Source organism: Piliocolobus tephrosceles, chromosome 12 (assembly GCF_002776525.5).
Source record: "Piliocolobus tephrosceles isolate RC106 chromosome 12, ASM277652v3, whole genome shotgun sequence".
Taxonomy (NCBI): domain Eukaryota; kingdom Metazoa; phylum Chordata; class Mammalia; order Primates; family Cercopithecidae; genus Piliocolobus; species Piliocolobus tephrosceles.
This window is the reverse complement of record NC_045445.1, coordinates 100,555,250-100,572,240: the sequence shown is the minus strand read 5'-3', so window position 1 is coordinate 100,572,240 and position 16,991 is coordinate 100,555,250. Positions and strand designations below refer to the sequence as shown.

At 49.7% G+C, this 16,991-nt stretch overlaps 1 protein-coding gene across 2 annotated transcripts; it reads right to left on the bottom strand.

Annotated features, from left to right (window-relative positions):
• Positions 1-612: 612 nt before the first annotated feature.
• ELK1 (ETS transcription factor ELK1) lies at positions 613-16,700 on the bottom strand. 2 transcript variants are annotated; one of them, XM_023201977.1, is made up of 7 exons: positions 16,488-16,699; positions 15,991-16,097; positions 6,651-6,894; positions 4,009-4,452; positions 2,847-3,278; positions 2,108-2,209; positions 613-2,022 (listed from the first exon to the last, which is right to left on the bottom strand). In XM_023201977.1, the coding sequence occupies exons 3-7, from the start codon at positions 6,858-6,860 to the stop codon at positions 1,924-1,926; spliced, it is 1,287 nt and encodes a 428-aa protein (XP_023057745.1). In that variant the 5' UTR covers positions 6,861-6,894; positions 15,991-16,097; positions 16,488-16,699; the 3' UTR covers positions 613-1,923. The 2 variants fall into 2 exon arrangements, with proteins under 2 accessions (XP_023057745.1, XP_023057744.1); XM_023201976.1 differs by lacking the exon at positions 15,991-16,097 and having other exon boundaries at positions 16,488-16,700.
• Between the last annotated feature and the right edge of the window lie 291 nt (positions 16,701-16,991).

The following is a 16,991-nucleotide window of genomic DNA, read 5'->3' as shown; positions in this document are numbered from 1 at the left end:
CTCATAGCCATTCTCTCTCGTACAATCAAGTTCACACCCATACAGTCTTATGGCTTTAGCTGACACTACAGCCTCAAGTAGTTTTGTACACTGTCTACTTCTCAAACGTTGAGTCACCTATAATGAGGTTTGTCACCTACACAATCTTTGCCACAATCCCTGACAACCTCTACTGTAGTTTCATGCCCACGTAGTCTCTCACATGTGGTTTTGGTCACTCAGTCTGTCTTGCTCACCATCAAATACTGATGGGGCCGCAGTCTCCACTCTCTTCTCGTAGGTATTATTTTGTGCATACCATCACAGGTTCTTGTACAGTACCTTGACTACTCGTCCAGGCTCAGTTATTTTCTGAAACACGGCCGCGATTTCCCACACAGACACACCATCAAAAGTCTGTGGTCACAACTTCTGTACTCTCTCACACACAATCACAGCTTTCCGCATCTCTGGCACACACAGTTACCAACATGTAGTCCCTACTACTGTTTCTCACACACGCCATCACAGCATTTCTCTCACGATCCACCTCTGCCTCACACCCTCCACAGTCATGCTTGTCACACTCAGCTAGTCCTTACATCAGAGAAAAAGTGCCAGCAGCCTCCAGCATCACTTTGAAAAATATATATTTACAGGAACAATTCCCCATTCTCTGGGACTCTTTAGAAAAAAAAAGGTCCATTTTGGGGAAGTAAAACAAACAGTGGAGACGAGTGTAGCACCGTCCCCCAAATCACCAAGCCCCAGGTCCCGAGGCCTGGGCTGGGCCAGCGCTAACAGGTGAGCACAGGAGTCTTTTGAATCCACTCTCTCTTGCCTAGAATAGAGACAGGACAGGCTTTACGTCCCCCATTCCTCCCTCCCAACTCCAGGGACATTGAAAGGGTCCTTTGTACCCGCCCGCAGGAAATTGGGGGGCTGGGAGGGAGGGAACTGAAAATACACGTTTGGTATCAAAAATAAACACTTGGAGGGGGGAGGCGGCAGGAAGATTCCCCCCCAAATCCCTTCCTTCCCACCCACCCCACCAAATATAGGAAGAGATGACTCCCTCTCCCCTATTGAAAAGCCCCATTTAAAAATAGATTATACTATCAAAATGGCAGCGGGGGAGAGACAGGGAGACCTGGAGAACTGGCTGGAGGGGCCCCCCAGACGGGGACCACCCCCCAAAAAAACCCTCCATTGGGAGGAAACAGGCAGGACCCCAGGGAGGTTGGCAGACAAAGGAATGGCTTTTCAGGGGGAAGAAGAACAAAAGGGACATTCCTCCCTGGCCAAAGTTGGTTGTAAAAGGATAAGCTGTCTGAGAGAAAGGCTGGGGAGGTGGAAATTTCTATTCCAAGGGTGTGATTCTTCCTTGGCCAAGACTCCCAACCCATTAAACGGTACAAATTCTTCCTGGACCCCTGAGTATGGCCAGGAATAATAAAACAAAACAAACTAACTCTTCTACTCACATTTGAAAATGGAGACAGGGCTCCCTCATCTCCCCAAGGGCAGGCTGAGAAATAAAGAAAGAAAGGTCGTTCTCAAGCCAGACCCCGATTGTCTTGTCTTGGGGAAAAAAGTGGGGAGGTGGGGGAGATGTCCTAACCACCCTAAAAGGTTAGGTCAGGCTCCTCCCAGTGGCCTTCAAAAAATAAATAAATAAACCGCCCCTACCATTGATGTAGGAGACGTGTAAGGGCAGCCACTGGGGGACTGACAGAAAACAGAGACGTTGTGGAAGCTGTGTGTTTTCTGTGGAGGAGATAATGAGAATTACTCTTGGGAGTAATTCTTCCCAAGGATCCCCACCCCACCACAATCAGAGCATGAGTCTTTCAGTTGAACTATGTTTCTCCTTGAGATGGCTGGCTGGAGACAGCATGGATGGAGTGACCCCAGAAGGGGTGGTGGTGGTGGTGGTAGTAGTAGTCATGGCTTCTGGGGCCCTGGGGAGAGCACCACGGGGGTCGAGAGGCCATCCACGCTGATGGAAGGGATGTGCACCTGGGCGCTGCCACTGGACGGAAACTGGGGGTGAAAAGAGGGAGAGGTCACAGATGGGGGCCATTCTTGGGTCTCTCACCCTGTCCAAAATGGGGAAAGAGGATCTTACCTGGAAGGAGAGCTTGGCCGGGCTACGGGGCGCAATGGGACTCAGGGTGCTCCAGAAGTGAATGCTGGGAGGCAGCGAGCTGGGTGTCAGCAGCACCGGGGTCTGTGGGGAGAGGGTGGTCAGAGCTTAAGTGAGTAGAGAGTAGATGTGGGATGCTGGAAGGGACTTGGGCCTAGCCTCCCCACAGATTTCCCACTCACACTCCCAAGGTCACTCCCCAAAGTGCACACACCTAGATGGTAACTATGGAGGCCACGCCTACAATCTCTCAAACTCCGTAGACACCCCCCACTCCCTATTCCCGAGAGCCCAGCCTCGGTTACTGAGACCTCATTGGTCAAGACCACCCACAAGACCCTATCCAAATGCTGCTCTCAAACCTCTCAAGTCACCATCCCAGCAGTTCAGGGTCAACTTCTAACTCATGTCCCATCCGTGAAATCCCATATGCAAATCCCAGACCCAAAAGCCCTGCTCAGGTTCCTTAAGCCACACCCCAACCCAGAAACAGTACCACAGAAAGCCCCTTGGTCCCACCCACAAAAGTCCCCAGTCCTGCCCTTCACTAATCAAACCCCATCCCTCCAGTCCAGCGTCAGCCCAGTCAATCACACTCTAAGGCTCCACCCTCTCCAGGGACAACCACATTCGCCCTCCTCTGATTCCTGTTAGTCACCCGCCACATGCCAGTCCCATTGGGGTTGGCATCCACCCATCCCACCCCTCCGCAGGCACTCACCAATGTATGCGTAGGAAGTAGGGACGGAGTTAGCGCCGGCCCAGGTGCCTGGAGGCCGGAGCCAGTTCCCGATCCTGGGGTCCGTTCGGGTCCTGGCCCACCTAGCAGGCTCGGGCTGAGTGGAAGCTCTAGGTCCCGGGGCTTCCGGCCCTTCTGCGGCTGGGAGATCTCAGGGCTGGAAGCCGCGTGGCCGCCTGCCTGCCCTGCGGTGTCCATAACAACCGCGGGCAGCCGGGCTGGCACGCCCTCCTGTGGAGGGACTTCTGGCTCGGCCTTGGTAGTTTCCGGCACAAACCCTCTCTCCCCGGCAACTTCCAACTCTTCCTTGGGCCCTTCCACTTTCACTTCTGGGGGCAAAGCCCGGCCCAAACCTGGCTCCACATTCAGCTCTTCCGATTTCAGGTTTGGGGCCTCGGGCGGGGTCAGGATGACCTGGGAGAGGAGCAGGTACAAAGAGGGTAAGGATTGTTGGGGCCAAAGGATTCTCCTGTGGGTACCCCCAGTACCAAGTGATTTCCCCGGGAAAGTGGCACTTGGTACTGGGGGCAAGACTACACATCAGCAGAGCAGGTTCTCCAACAGGACATAGGACTTCATCAAGGAAGTAGGGCTTCCTCTGGGGCAAGTCCTCCTATGGGACAGGGGACTTGGGGTAAGACAACCTGAAGCACGTAGGAATCTGAGGGATATCATCCTCATTCATTAAAACAGTAGTTCTCAAAAATTTACCTTCCTCTGAACCAGCAACATCTGCCTCATTTGGTAACAAGTTAAAAATACAAATTATTGGGCCCCTCCCCAGCCCCACATATTCAGAAACTCTGGGGGTGTGCCCGGCAATCTGTGGTTTAACAAGCCCTACAGGTGATTCTGATGAGCGCTAGAGTGTGAGAACTAGTGCATTAAACAAATATATTTCAGGGACCTACATGTTCAGCAGCTACTAACTGTAGCACAGTATTCTCCCCTTTCTGTCTCAGGATTTGTGTAGCTCTCTGCCCCACCCCTCCTTCTAAGAGGATGTCTGTGTTCTTCCTTCCACCATTATCTCCTTTAACAGGAGCACTATGTCTCTTCTACCAGCCTCCCTCATCATCCGGGGATTACACATCCCTCCTCTTTACTGCCTCCTCTTACTGAATTTCTATATTCCAGTCCTTACCTGCAGAGGCAAGCCGGCCTCCTCAGCCTCCAGGCAGGCCTCCAAGGGGCTTGGACTGGTGCTCCTGCTCCCCGAGGGGGGTGCTGCTGCTCCTGCAGGAGCTGCATTGGGGAGCACCACAGCAGGCCGAGGATGAGGGGGTGGCTGTGGCTGCAGAGACTGGATGGTGAAGGTGGAATAGAGGCCCGAGCGCATGTACTCGTTCCGGCTGCTGCGTGCCAAACCACCTGGGCCTGCCATTCCTGCACCCTTGGGTGTGCCTGGCTTTCCAGAGGCAGTGTCCCCTGGGGTGGCATGTACAGCAGCAGGGGCCACATTTGGCATGGCGGAGGTAACAGACACCTCTGGCTGGGGCGGGCAGTCCTCAGTGGAGCACCCTGCGACCTCAGGATAGGACACAAACTTGTAGACGAACTTCTGGCCGCTCACCTTGCGGATGATGTTCTAGAAAGGGAGGAGAGGAACAGAGGGCCTTAGAGGAAAGGGGCAGGCTGGAGGCAGGGTGTGTGTATGTGGGGGTGGAGTGGTGTTTCTCTTCTCCTAGTGGCTCTCTTCCCACTTGCCCCTCTCTGGCTTTCCTGTCCCTCCTCTGTAAGTTCCCGTCTCAGCCTATCAGCCCATTTCCTCTCCCCCTAGATTCCCCTTATCTATATCCCTCCCCAGTTCCTCCCCTTTCTCTCTTCTCTCCACAACAATTCTTTCTTTAAACCCCTTCCCATCCACCCCTTTCCAAGCCTCCCTCTGTCACTCTCCAGGTCCATCTATCTGATTTTCCCACCCCCTCCACACTGTGGCTCCTCTTCACAATGGGGCCCGTGAAGGGAAGGTAGTAGGTGTGGGAGCAAGTCTTCTTGGCTCCAAGAACCAGGGGTTCACAGGGCCAGGCCTTGTGGGTGACTGTCAGGACACAGTTTTGGAGACTAGCAAATGCAGTAAGACAAGAAAATGAAGTAACTGGTATAAATGTTGGAAGAAAGTAAATTAATGTAGATGGATGGGGCGATGAATTATTAATACAGAGGATTATTTGAAGCTAATGACATAGAAGTGGAACAGGGCAAGGTCACTGCAGAGGAGAGGGTGAGGAGGCCTCATGATTAATACCACTGTGGAGGTTGAAGCTAAAGCGGTAAGAAAATGAAGTAACTAACAGCAATTAGACAAGAATATTAAAAATACTGGTATAAATATTGGGAGAGGGCCTATATCAAGGCTGGCTTGGGTGGGTCACAGAGCATGTTTGGGGTTTTTCAGGTCTGGTGGGTCTCAGAGATGACCTAGTGTTCCCAGAGGGCAGAGTGAGGGAGCCTCATTACTAATATTGTTCTGGAGGGCTGAGCTCAAGGAATAAAATATGAAAATGGAATAAATGCCATAAACTATGAAGGGTGTGCAGCATAGGTCCAGGGCTGTTCTGGGGGGCATGGGCAAGAGGAGTGTGGGAGCACTAGGGCATTCTGTGGAAGTCTTAGTGCTGGTCAGATATGTCACAGGGTGGGCCTGTGTTTCTCAAAAGAGGAACAAAAAGGGATATTCATGAATATTGTTTGGGAAGTTTCAGCAGAAGGAATAAGAAAATGAAATAACTTAGCCAGGTGCGGTGGCTCAAGCCTGTAATCCCAGTACTTTGGGAGGCCGAGACGGGCGGATCACGAGGTCAGGAGATCGAGACCATCCTGGCAAACATGGTGAAACCCTATCTCTACTAAAAAATACAAAAAACTAGCCGGGCGAGGTGGCGGGTGCCTGTAGTCTCAGCTACTCGGGAGGCTGAGGCGGGAGAATGGCATAAACCTGGGAGGCGGAGCTTGCAGTGAGCTGAGATCCGGCCACTGCACTCCAGCCTGGGCGACAGAGCGAGACTCCGTCTCCAAAAAAAAAAAAAAAAAAAAGACAATGAAATAACTTGTATAAATATTGGGGGGAGGGGAAACCCAGCAGTGGCCTGGGGGTCTGAGAGGGCAGAATGGGGGAAATTTTAAATTTTAGCTGTAGGAATAAGATAATGAAAACAATTGATATAAATATTGGGGTAGACCAGTGCTGCTCTGGGAATTTAAGAAGATAGGGTGTGGAAGTTGGTACTAAACATGTAGTTGCAGAGGTTTTAGCTTAAGGAGTAAGAGAAGAAAATAACTGGTTAAAAATGTTGGGGTCCCAGAGGACAAAGCAAGCAAAAGTTGGTATAATACTGTCAGGGAGGTTTTGATTCTAGGAATATGAAATATTCTGGAATAAGAGAAGACTATGAAATAACTAGGGAAGCCCAGCACTGGTCTAGGGCTTCCAGAGGACAGAATGAGGACCAGCCATTACTAACCGTGTTTTAAAATGTTGGCTATAGGAATATGACACAAAAATGAAATGTGCATGGCAGGGCAGAATCACTTTGGGGAATCTCAGAGTGGGAGTAGGAGTCAGTATCAATAATGCAACGATGGTTTTTGCCAAAGCAGTAAGACAAGAAAGTAGGTGAGATAGTGCTTAGGGGCCCAATACTGGCCTGACGGTACCAATGGATGGGTTAAAAACTGATAAATTTTAACATTGTTTTCAAAGTCATAGCTATGGCAATTAAAACAAAATAAAATCTCTGATATAAATGTCAGGGAGGGTCCCAGCCCTGGTCTGAGAGACTGTACCTTGTCATAGTAGTACCGCAAGGCCCGGCTGAGCTTGTCGTAATTCATGTTGGTCTTGTTCTTGCGTAGCCCCCACAGCCGGGCCACCTCCTCTGCATCCACCAGCTTGAATTCACCACCATCCCGTGAAGTCCAGGAGATGATGTGGCCATTGCCTTGCTCTCTCAGCAGCTGCAGCAGAAACTGCCACAGCGTCACAGATGGGTCCATCGCTGGGGGAGTGCTCACGCCATCCCAGGGGTACCTGGAGAGCAAACAGCTGAGTTGAGAGGCTGTGGACATAGGAGGGGCAGAGGTCAGCGGGAGGAGGATTCTTTTTTTTGTCATCTTTTCTCCATCTCTGTCCTCAAACCCTACCATCATTCCCTAAACATTCCCAGACTAACTTCTAGCTCCCCAGTCTAGCTTGGGATGCTCCCTGTGATGGGATACAACTCGTGGGTATCTTAGGATGGTGTGAATGTATTTTGCATGTGGGACAAATGTGAATCTGTGGCGATCAGAGGGCAGACTGTGGTAGGCCAAATGATGCCACCCCTGCTCCACATCCTAATCCTTGGAACCTGTATGTTATTTATACTACATAGCAGAAAAGAACTTTGCAGATGAAATTAAGGTTACAAACCTTAAGACAGGGAGATTATTTCTGGATTATTTGATTAAATTCAATCTAATCATATGAGCTCTGAAAAGCAGATGATGAAGAAAGGTAGCTCAGAGACGTGATGACAGAAGAGGCAGGGGAGATTCAAAATGTGAGAGGGACTCAACCTGCCATTGTTGGCTTTGAAGATGGAGGAAGGGGGCTCAGAGCCAAGGACTGTGGGCAGCCTCTTAAAGCTGGGAATGGCCATCAGCTGACAGACACTAAAGAAACAGGGACTTCAGCCCTACGACCTCAAGGAATTGGATTCTGCCAACAACTTGAATGAGCAGGAAACGGATTTTCCCCTAGAGCCTCCAGAAGGAACACAACCCTGTCAATACCTTGATTTCAGCCCACTGAGACCAGTGTGGGACTTCTGACCTATAACAATTTTTTTTTCCTGTGGACTCTCAAAATTCTCCTTAGGTCAACAAGTATAACAGGTATAAATATAACTCATTATTTTTAAAAAAAAATTTTTTTTTTTTTTGAGACGGAGTCTCGCTGTCGCCCAGGCTGGAGTGCAGTGGCGCCATTTCGGCTCACTGCAAGCTCCGCCTCCCGGGTTCATGCCATTCTCCTGCCTCAGCCTCCCGAGTAGCTGGGACTACAGGCGCCCGTCATCACGCCCGGCTAATTTTTTTTGTATTTTTAGTAGAGACGGGGGTTTCACTGTGTTAGGCAGGATGGTCTCGAACTCCCGACCTTGTGATCCACCCGCCTTGGCCTCCCAAAGTGCTGGGATTACAGGCGTGAGCCACTGCACCCAGCCACAAATACGTTGTTTTAAGCAGCTAAATTTGTGATAACTTATTACAGCAAGAATAGAAAATTAGTTCCATCCCCCTTATTTGAGCGTTATCTGTATCTTCTACCATATAAATGTTAAGTTTTTCAGGTTTTTTTTGCCAGAGCCTTGCAAAGGCTGCTCACTCCACGTGGGGCTTCCTTCTTCTGCCTAGCAGTCTTTCTCATCTTTCAAGTCCCACCTTGAAGGTCCTTTCCTTTATGAAGCCGTCCTAAAACCGAACGCCTGATCTCTCTGTCCTGTTACTATCCCTGAATGTTCTCTTGTTCTTTTTTTTTTTTTGAGATGGAGTCTCTCTCTGTCGCCCAGGCTGGAGTGCAGCGTAGTGGCACAATCTTGACTCACTGCAACCTCTGCCTCCCAGGTTCAAGTGATTCTCATGCCTCAGCTTCCCGCATAGCTGGGATTACAGGTACCCACCACCACGCCCGGCTAACTATTGTATTTTTAGTAGAGACATGGTTTCACCATGTTGGCCAGGCTGGTCTTGAACTCCTGACCTCAAGTGATCCACCCACCTCCCACCTTGGCCTTCCAAAGTGCTGGGATTACAGGTGCGAGACACCACGTTCGGCCCTGAATGTTCTCTTTCTCGATGACAGCAATAATTAACATCTATTGAGAGCTTAATACACATCAGGCACTGTTCTAAGCAGAGGCAATATGACCTGCTGGACAACTGCCCAGGCACTAGGGCCAGACTGCCAGTGTCTGAATTCTGGTTCTGCCACTTATTAGCTGTGTGACCCTGTGCATATTATTTTTCTTTTTTCTTAGAAATGGGGTCTCACTACATTGCCCAGGCTGCTCTTGAACTCCCAGGCTCAAGCAATCCTCTCTCCCTGGCCTCCTAAAGTGCTAGGATTATAGGCATGAGGCACCACGCTTGGCTGATATTCTTTAACCTCTTTGTACCTCAATTTTCTCATATGTAAAACAGGGATAATGATATGCCCATTGCTAAAATGGGGATAACAATACCTAGTTCATAGAGATATTGTATAGATTAAATATTATATGCCTGAGGTATATGATAAGCTCTAAATATTAGTTTCTGATTTGTTCATAGTCCCTTATCTGCTATTCCAAAATCCAAAATGCTCTAAAAGCAGAAAGCTTCTTATACTTCTTTTGGCAGCAAAACCTGATTTGAAATGAAACGAGGCCCTTTCTGGTCTTTATTGATTCTCACTTAGTGTGACAGTGTTCATAGATTTTGCTGCATAAATATGAACACAGCCGACTGCAGAGCTTACTAAGGGGTGTTATGTAACATCGTATATGCATCATGTTACCTTTCTGAAATCTGAAGAAATCGAAATTCTGAAACGCCTCTGGCACCAGAGGTTTTGGGTAAGGGCATATACACCTGTACTGTTATATTTTTTTTATGGGCATTGACTCATTTATCCCTTATTACGCCTCTGAGAAGTAGGTAGTCTTACTGTCATTAATTTATAAATGAGGCAGCGGAGGCACAAATGTCTACGTACCTTCCACAGTCCACAAGTGGCAGAGCCAGCATTTGGAGCCAGGCAGTCAGGTTCCAGTTGGCTAAGCATTTCACCATTAGACTAAATGGCCCCTCACACCAACTGCTCCCTCTTAGCATGTCCCTCAAAGAATAGGATCCTCCCTGTCACCCTATTACTGCTTTCTTTCCTGAGAGCAAACTGGAAATAAACATGAGCTTCCTGTTCAATTATACAAGTCACAAAGCCATGAAGTGTCCGATTAGAGAGTCCTGTCACCAGAGACCTCACTGAATTTGTTTTGCAGGCAGGCTTGTTTCAAAAGCCCAAAGAGTTCAGAGTGACTCCTGGTGGCAAAGACAGGCAATTTTACCAGTTCCTCTTTCAGCTGCAACAGAACCTATCAGCTGAGTGAAAGGTCACGGTGGGCTTCCAGCTTCAATAGCACATACAGCTTTGTATTTTGTCATTTCTCCCACTTGACCCCTCATAAGAGTTCTAGCAATCTGCCTTGCTTAGATATGTTTACTTCTTTCCATTTCCTTCACTTAGCAAGCTTTTGGTGAGTGGGCCAGGTGCTGCAGATACAGCCGAGAACGAAACAGACAACAATCCCTGCTCCAGAGGAGCTCACATCTTAGCAGGGAAGGCAGGTGAGAAACAAGGCAAACATGTGCAAGAGTGCGTTGAATGGTGGGAAGGGTTATGGGAAAAGAAATCAGGCAGGGGAGAGTTGTTACTTTCACATGGAGAGTCAGGGGAGAGTAGTCACCAAGGAGGGGACAACTGGGCAGAGACCTGAAGGAAGTGAAGGAACTGGGCTCGTGAGTATCTGAGAGCAGCGAGCCAGGGGAAAGCGGCAGCCAGTGTGAAGGGCCCAAGGCTAGAGACTGGTAGGTGACATGGGGAGAGGAGGCCGGCATGGGTTGGGGGGAGAGCAGGGAGGCAGCGGGAGAGGTGAACAGAGTGACGGGGGCCAGACTGAGCCAGGCTTTTTCGGGCGTTGTCAGGACGTTGAGTGAGACAGGAGCCACGAGAGGGTTGTGAATAGAGGGATGACAGGCTGTGACTGAGATTTTAACAGGATCCCCCTGGCGGTTGTGAGGAGAATAGACTATCGGGGCTGAAGAGGCCACTGCGGTAGACCATGGTGGTAGCAGTGGGGCTGGCGAGAAGTGGCTGGGTTCTGGAGAAAGCCTGAACACAGAATAGGACTTGCTGACAGATAGCATGCCTGGGGGAGGTGAGAGACGGGTCCAGGGTGAGTCTAGGTTTGTGGCCTAATTACCCACAAGGACAGCATTGTGGTCAGCTGAGGTGGGAGCCTCGCAGGAGAGTAAGTTTTGAGGGGGGTCACGCCAGTTTTGGAGATGGTCAGTTTCAGAGGCCTGTCAGACACCTACGGGTATGCTATGAATACATTTTAATAATTTGAAAATGCAAGCCAGGCATACGATGCTTACTATGTGCTGCACACTCTTTGAATCATTTAACTCACTGAATCCTCAAACCACCATTAAAGAGTGGGGATTATCATTTCCTCCATTTTCCACATGAGGCAATGGAGGTACAGAGAAATAACCTGCCCAAGTCACACAGCTGGAAGTCGGCAGAGCCGGAATTCAAAACATAAGTGGTATGGCTCTAGTGAGCAATCCTAGCCACCTTACACCACCAGTTCTCCATGAAGAGAAACAGAGAAGGGTAAGATCCTAGAGAGTGACAGGAATGCTGTTTTACACAGGGTGTGCAAGGAGTTCTTCCCCAAGGAAGTGACACCTGGCCTGAAGGAGGGGAGGTAGCAAGCCAGGCTGCCCTCTGTGGGGGAGGGCCTCCAGGCGGAGTGAACAGCGTGTACAAAGGCTCTGAGGTAGCCACCCTGAACTATCTACTGTTCCGAGACAGTTCCAACCTATGAGGGTAAGCACGGGCTGCTCTCCCCTCAGGGGAGCTCTTCCCTCACTTCATGGACTCAATTACACAATCATCGCGTTCCAGGAAGAACTCATTCTTCCTCTGCGTGATCAAAGGTGCCAAATAACCTGCCTGCTCTTGCAAATCTGTTCTTTCTGGGTCTTCAGCCTTATGTTCCTCTGCCCCTGTACTGGCTATTCTGGCTCAAGGTTACCTTGGGCAAGTTACTCAGCCTCTCTGTGCCTGTTTCCTCATCTGTAAAATGGGGATATTTTACTCTCAAAGTCAAATATTCTCAAAACTACACGTACCCTCCAAGGCTTCTGTGGGGGTTAAATGTGTTAATTCTGTAAAATACTTCTGTAAAAGACTTAAGGAGGGATTGACTTTTTTTTTTTTTTTTTTACAAGTACCATTGTTAGGAACTTCTTTTTTATACATGTGCCTTTGTATAGCATATTCCAAGCACCATAGTGTAACAATGAATCTTTACTGAAATAACACTACCCAGGTACAACAAAATCAAATCACTCTCAGAAACATCTTTTACGCCTGTGCCTTTAGGAGAGTGTATTACACACACCACAGTGGTTATTTTTATTTATTTTTTTCAGAGACAAGGATCTCACTATGTTGCCCAGGCTGGCCTGGAACTCCTGGGCTCAAGTAATCCTCCCACCTCAGCCTCTGTGCCCAGTTACACACCACAGTTTTGTGAACACATTCTTTCAATGCAACAATACAGTCCTTATTCACATATACAACTAGCACTCTTAGAAACAGCTTTCATACCTGTGCCTTCACAGAGCATATTACATACCTCAGTTTTGTGAACACATCCTTTTGAAAAGGAGGAAAATCCTTATTCATATATAAACTGGCATTCTTAGAAACGTCTTTGATACATGTATCTTTTTGTACTGCATTCCAGGCACCACCGTGTGGTAAACATCCTTTGGCGGTTGGTATTTCAACAAAAAAGTGCCTCTGATGTGTGGTAGATACTCCACAGCTATTAGCTATTAGCTAGTGTGTCATTCTTCTCCCCCCGCCCCTGCAATCCTATCTTATGTATCACCTCTACCTGCACTATCTGGCTCCAATCACCTGTGTGACCTCACCTTCTGCCCCTCCCCGCACTCTGCTCCAGCCACATTGGCCACCTTGATGTTCCTTGAACATGGCAGGCACCATTGCACCTCAGGGCCTTTGCACTGGCACTTCCTTCTGCCTGCTATGCTCTTCCCCTAGACATTAAGGCTCCCTCCCTCTTCACCGTGAGGCCCTAATTCAAGAGTCATCTTCCCTGTGCCTAAGATTTCAACCACTCCCCAATACTCGATTCCTACTTGCCCTATTTCATTATTTCTCCTCAGCATTTGTCTATTATGCTAATTTAACTTATTTATTTTGTTCACATAGTCTGTCTCCCCAACTTGGTTTTTTTTTTTTTTTTTTTTTTTTTTGAGACAGAGTCTCACTCTGTCACCCAGGCTGGAGTACAGTGGTGCAATCTTGGCTCACTGCAACCTCTGCCTCCTGGGTTCAAGCAATTCTCCTGCCTCAGCCTCCCAAGTAACTGGGATAACAGGCACACGCCACCATGCCCAGCTAATTTTTTGTATTTTAGTAGAGACGGGGTTTCACCGTGATGCCCAGGCTGGTCTCGAACTCCTGAGCCCAGGCAATCCGCCCACCTCGGCCTCCCAAAGTGCTAGGATTACAGGCGTGAGCCACCGCACCCGGCCTCCCCAACTTTAATAAATGTCTGCTCCACAAGCACAGATATTTCGGCCTGTTTCGTTCCTTGCCATATTCCAGCACCTAGAAGAGTGCCTGGTACTCATGAGGGGCTCAGTAAAGGTTGGTTGCATGAACAGTCCCAACTAACTAGCTCTCATATCCCTTCTTCTTCCCCATGTGACCCCTATGCTGGTGTCTGAAATTATCTTTTTCCCATTTATTCATGGGATAAATTCTTATTGAGCATCTGCTGTTTACCTGGTACATTTTCAGTTGCTGGAGACAGAGTAGTGAATGAGCAGACAAAAACTGAGTCCTCATGGGACTCACATTCTAATGTGGAGAGACAGACAACAAACAACCCACACAGTGTGTCAGACAGTGATAAAGGGCAACGAGACAAAGCAGGGACCTGGCTTGAGCCCTGCTGGGTGTGCAGCTTCAGATGGCCAGGGAGGGGTTGACTTTTTTTGTTTTTACAAGTAGCATTGTTAGGAACTTCTTCTTTATACATGTGCCTTCGTATAGTATATTCCAAGCACCATGGTGTGACAATCAATCTTTACTGAAATAACACTACCCAGGTACAACAAAATCAAATCACTCTTAGAAAAATCTTTTATGCCTGTGCCTTTAGAAGAGTGTATTACACACACCACAGTGGTTGTTTTTTGGTTTTTACTCAGAGACAGGGATCTCGCTATGTTGCCCAGGCTGGCCTGGAACTCCTGGACTCAAGCGATCCTCCCACCTCGGCCTCCAGAGTAGTTGGGACTATAGGTGCACACCCGTGCCCAGCTACACACCACAGTTTTGTGAACACATTCTTTCAATGCAACAACACAGTCCTTATTCACATATACAACTAGCACTCTTAGAAATAGCTTTCATACTTGTAACTTTGCAGAGCATATTACATACCTCAGTCTTGTGAACACATCCTTTTGAAAAGGAGGAAAATCCTTACTCATATATAAACTGGCATTCTTAGAAACATCTTTGATACATGTATCTTTTTATACTGCATTCCACACACCACAGTGTGGTAAACATCCTTTGGGGGTTGGTATTTGAACAGAGTGCTGAAAGGAACCATGCAGACATCCGGGGGTGGTGTTCAAGGCACAAAGAACAGCCAATGCAAAGGCCCTGAGGCTGGCCCATGCCTGCTATGTTTGAGGAGTTGTGTGGTGGAGCCAGTGTGGCTGGAGCACAGTAAGGGGGTGGGAAGGTATAGGCGGTAATGCTAGAAAGGTTACTTGTTTCACCTTTAATTCAGAGGTAATATTTATTTACACTGGAGGGGATTCTAGTTCTGATCCCCCATTTCACAAATGAAGAAAAAGGCATAGAGAGGAAGTGGTTAAATTACACATCGAAGGTCACACAGCTGCTGGGATTGGGGGGTGGGTGGGTGCTGAGAGAAGGTGGGGAATGAAGACCACTCTGCAGGCAGAGGGAACAGCAAGAACAAAAGCTTGGAAGTGGGAACTAATTTGGTTTTTTTTTTTTTTTTTTTTTTGAGACAGAGTCTTGCTCTGTCGCCCAAACTGGAGTGCAGTGGCCGGATCTCGGCTCACTGCAAGCTCCGCCTCCCGGGTTCACGCCATTCTCCTGCCTCAGCCTCCCGAGTAGCTGGGACTACAGGCGCCCGCCACCTCGCCCGGCTAGTTTTTTTTATTTTTTTTATTTTTGTTAGTAGAGACGGGGTTTCACTGTGTTACCCAGGATGGTCTCGATCTCCTGACCTCGTGATCCGCCCGTCTCGGCCTCCCAAAGTGCTGGGATTACAGGCTTGAGCCACCGCGCCCTTTAAGGACTGAGGCCTCATGTGTGGTGGGATGGGGTCTAAGAGGGGAGCCTCAAAAATTATGCTGTGTCCTGAGTACTTCCTGGGCCACCTTTGAGTAAGGAATTTAACCTCCCTATGGCCCAGCTCGCTCACTACCTATCTCATGGGGTTGTGGTGAGGATTAAAGGAACTCATTCATATGAAACACTCTGCCTGATACACAGCAGGTGCTCAATAAACGCTAGCTCCTACTGGCATTACTATCATCACTGGTGCTAATGTATTCACTTATTGTAGTGAGGCAGAACGTCTTTGTGGTTACTAGTGTGATCAGGCTGACCCACTATTAAGAGGTGAGGGACAGGCAAGGCCATACACTGCTCCACAAGGAAAAGAGGATCAGCACGTTCTCTTCTGGGAAGGGAAAAAAAAAAGAAGGAAATTGAAAGTACACGGCCGACCTTCCCCCAATTACAAAGCACTGGACTCACGGGAGGGTATGCGGGGGACTGTGCAAGCATACAGGGGTGTGGGGGAGGAAGGCCAATGAACAGATCCACTGCAAAGGGAGGGGTGATGAGGCTCATCGCCTGAGGGGAAGGGGAGCAGAAAATCTTACAGACACAGTGAAGAGAGAGAAAAGCCATCACACAGACTGATTCAAAGCAGAGAGGGAAAAGGCTATGGACTGAGCTACTGAAAATAGGGAGATATAAAGCACTAAACTGACCCACTATTAAAAATAAGAGAGAACCCCAAGGGCTAGAGTGACAATCTACGAAAAAGAGAGGGCAGATAGGGCAATGGACTGATAGCTAAAGGGACGTGAATCCAAACATGAAGACTGATCCACTATAAAATGGTGGTGGTGGTGGGGGCGGGGGGGGGGGTGGTTCTGAAAAAAGCCATGGACTGATGCATTGGGGGACTGGAGGAGGCAGGAATACAAACTCAGGTAGACTCACTGTTAAAGAGGGATGCGGAGGGGTGCGGCGCCACGGATTGATTTCGCTACAATGTACAGGAGGGGTGGAATAAACAAGGCCACGGACGGGTCTTCTGAAAGTTGAGGCTAGGAGAAATCCAAACACTCAGATACACCTACTATTAAGGGGGCTGAACACTGTCACAGGCTGGCTCCCTATAAGTGGGGGTGGGTGGGGGGCGGGTGGGGGTAGGGGGAAAGCCTACGGACGAGTCCACCCTAAGTTGGCGTGGGGAAAAACATAAGCACGCAGACCGATCCATTACACAACGGGAGGGGGAGGTTAGGCCACGGTCAGATCCACTACAAGGGACGAAGGGCTTGAGCAATGCCACACGCAGGTCCACCAGCCGTGGTGGTGGCGGCGGGGAGTCGAACACCAGCAGGCCACCGGCCAAGCCACATCCTTTGCGCGGGGGCGGGAAGGATACGTGGGGTCACGGACGGGGCCCTCCACCCTCCAGGCCCAGAACTCACCTGTGTGTAGCGTGGCGGTGGCGTTGGCAATGTTGGCAGCTCCGGGGGGCGGGGGCTCCATACGCGGCCCCACCGCCCCCCAGGCCTGGGTTCCGAGGCGGCGGCGGCGGTGGCGGCGGCGGTGGCGGCGGCGGTGGCGGTGGCGGCGGCGGCGGCAGCACCTAGAAGCCGCCCCTGCGTTTCCCTACAGCTCACGTGGGCCCGGGGAGGAGGAGCCCAGTGTCCCGCCGCTCGCTGATTGGCCAAAGCGCTATTAATCGGCCGCAAGGCCTCGGGGGGTTGGGGGACGGGCCCTTCCCCACAGAGCTGTGCCGTGATTGGCCTAAGGGGAAATGATGGACCGCTCACGGCCCCTGGAGTCCCGAGGAGGCGCGTCCGGCCTTCCCGGTGCTCTACGCCGATTGGCTCAAGGACTGACGGACTGTGAGCAACTGCCGAGGTTCGGGGCGTGTGTGTAGGGGGCGGGGGCTTGCCTCACACTGATTGGCTTACATGCGATTGATG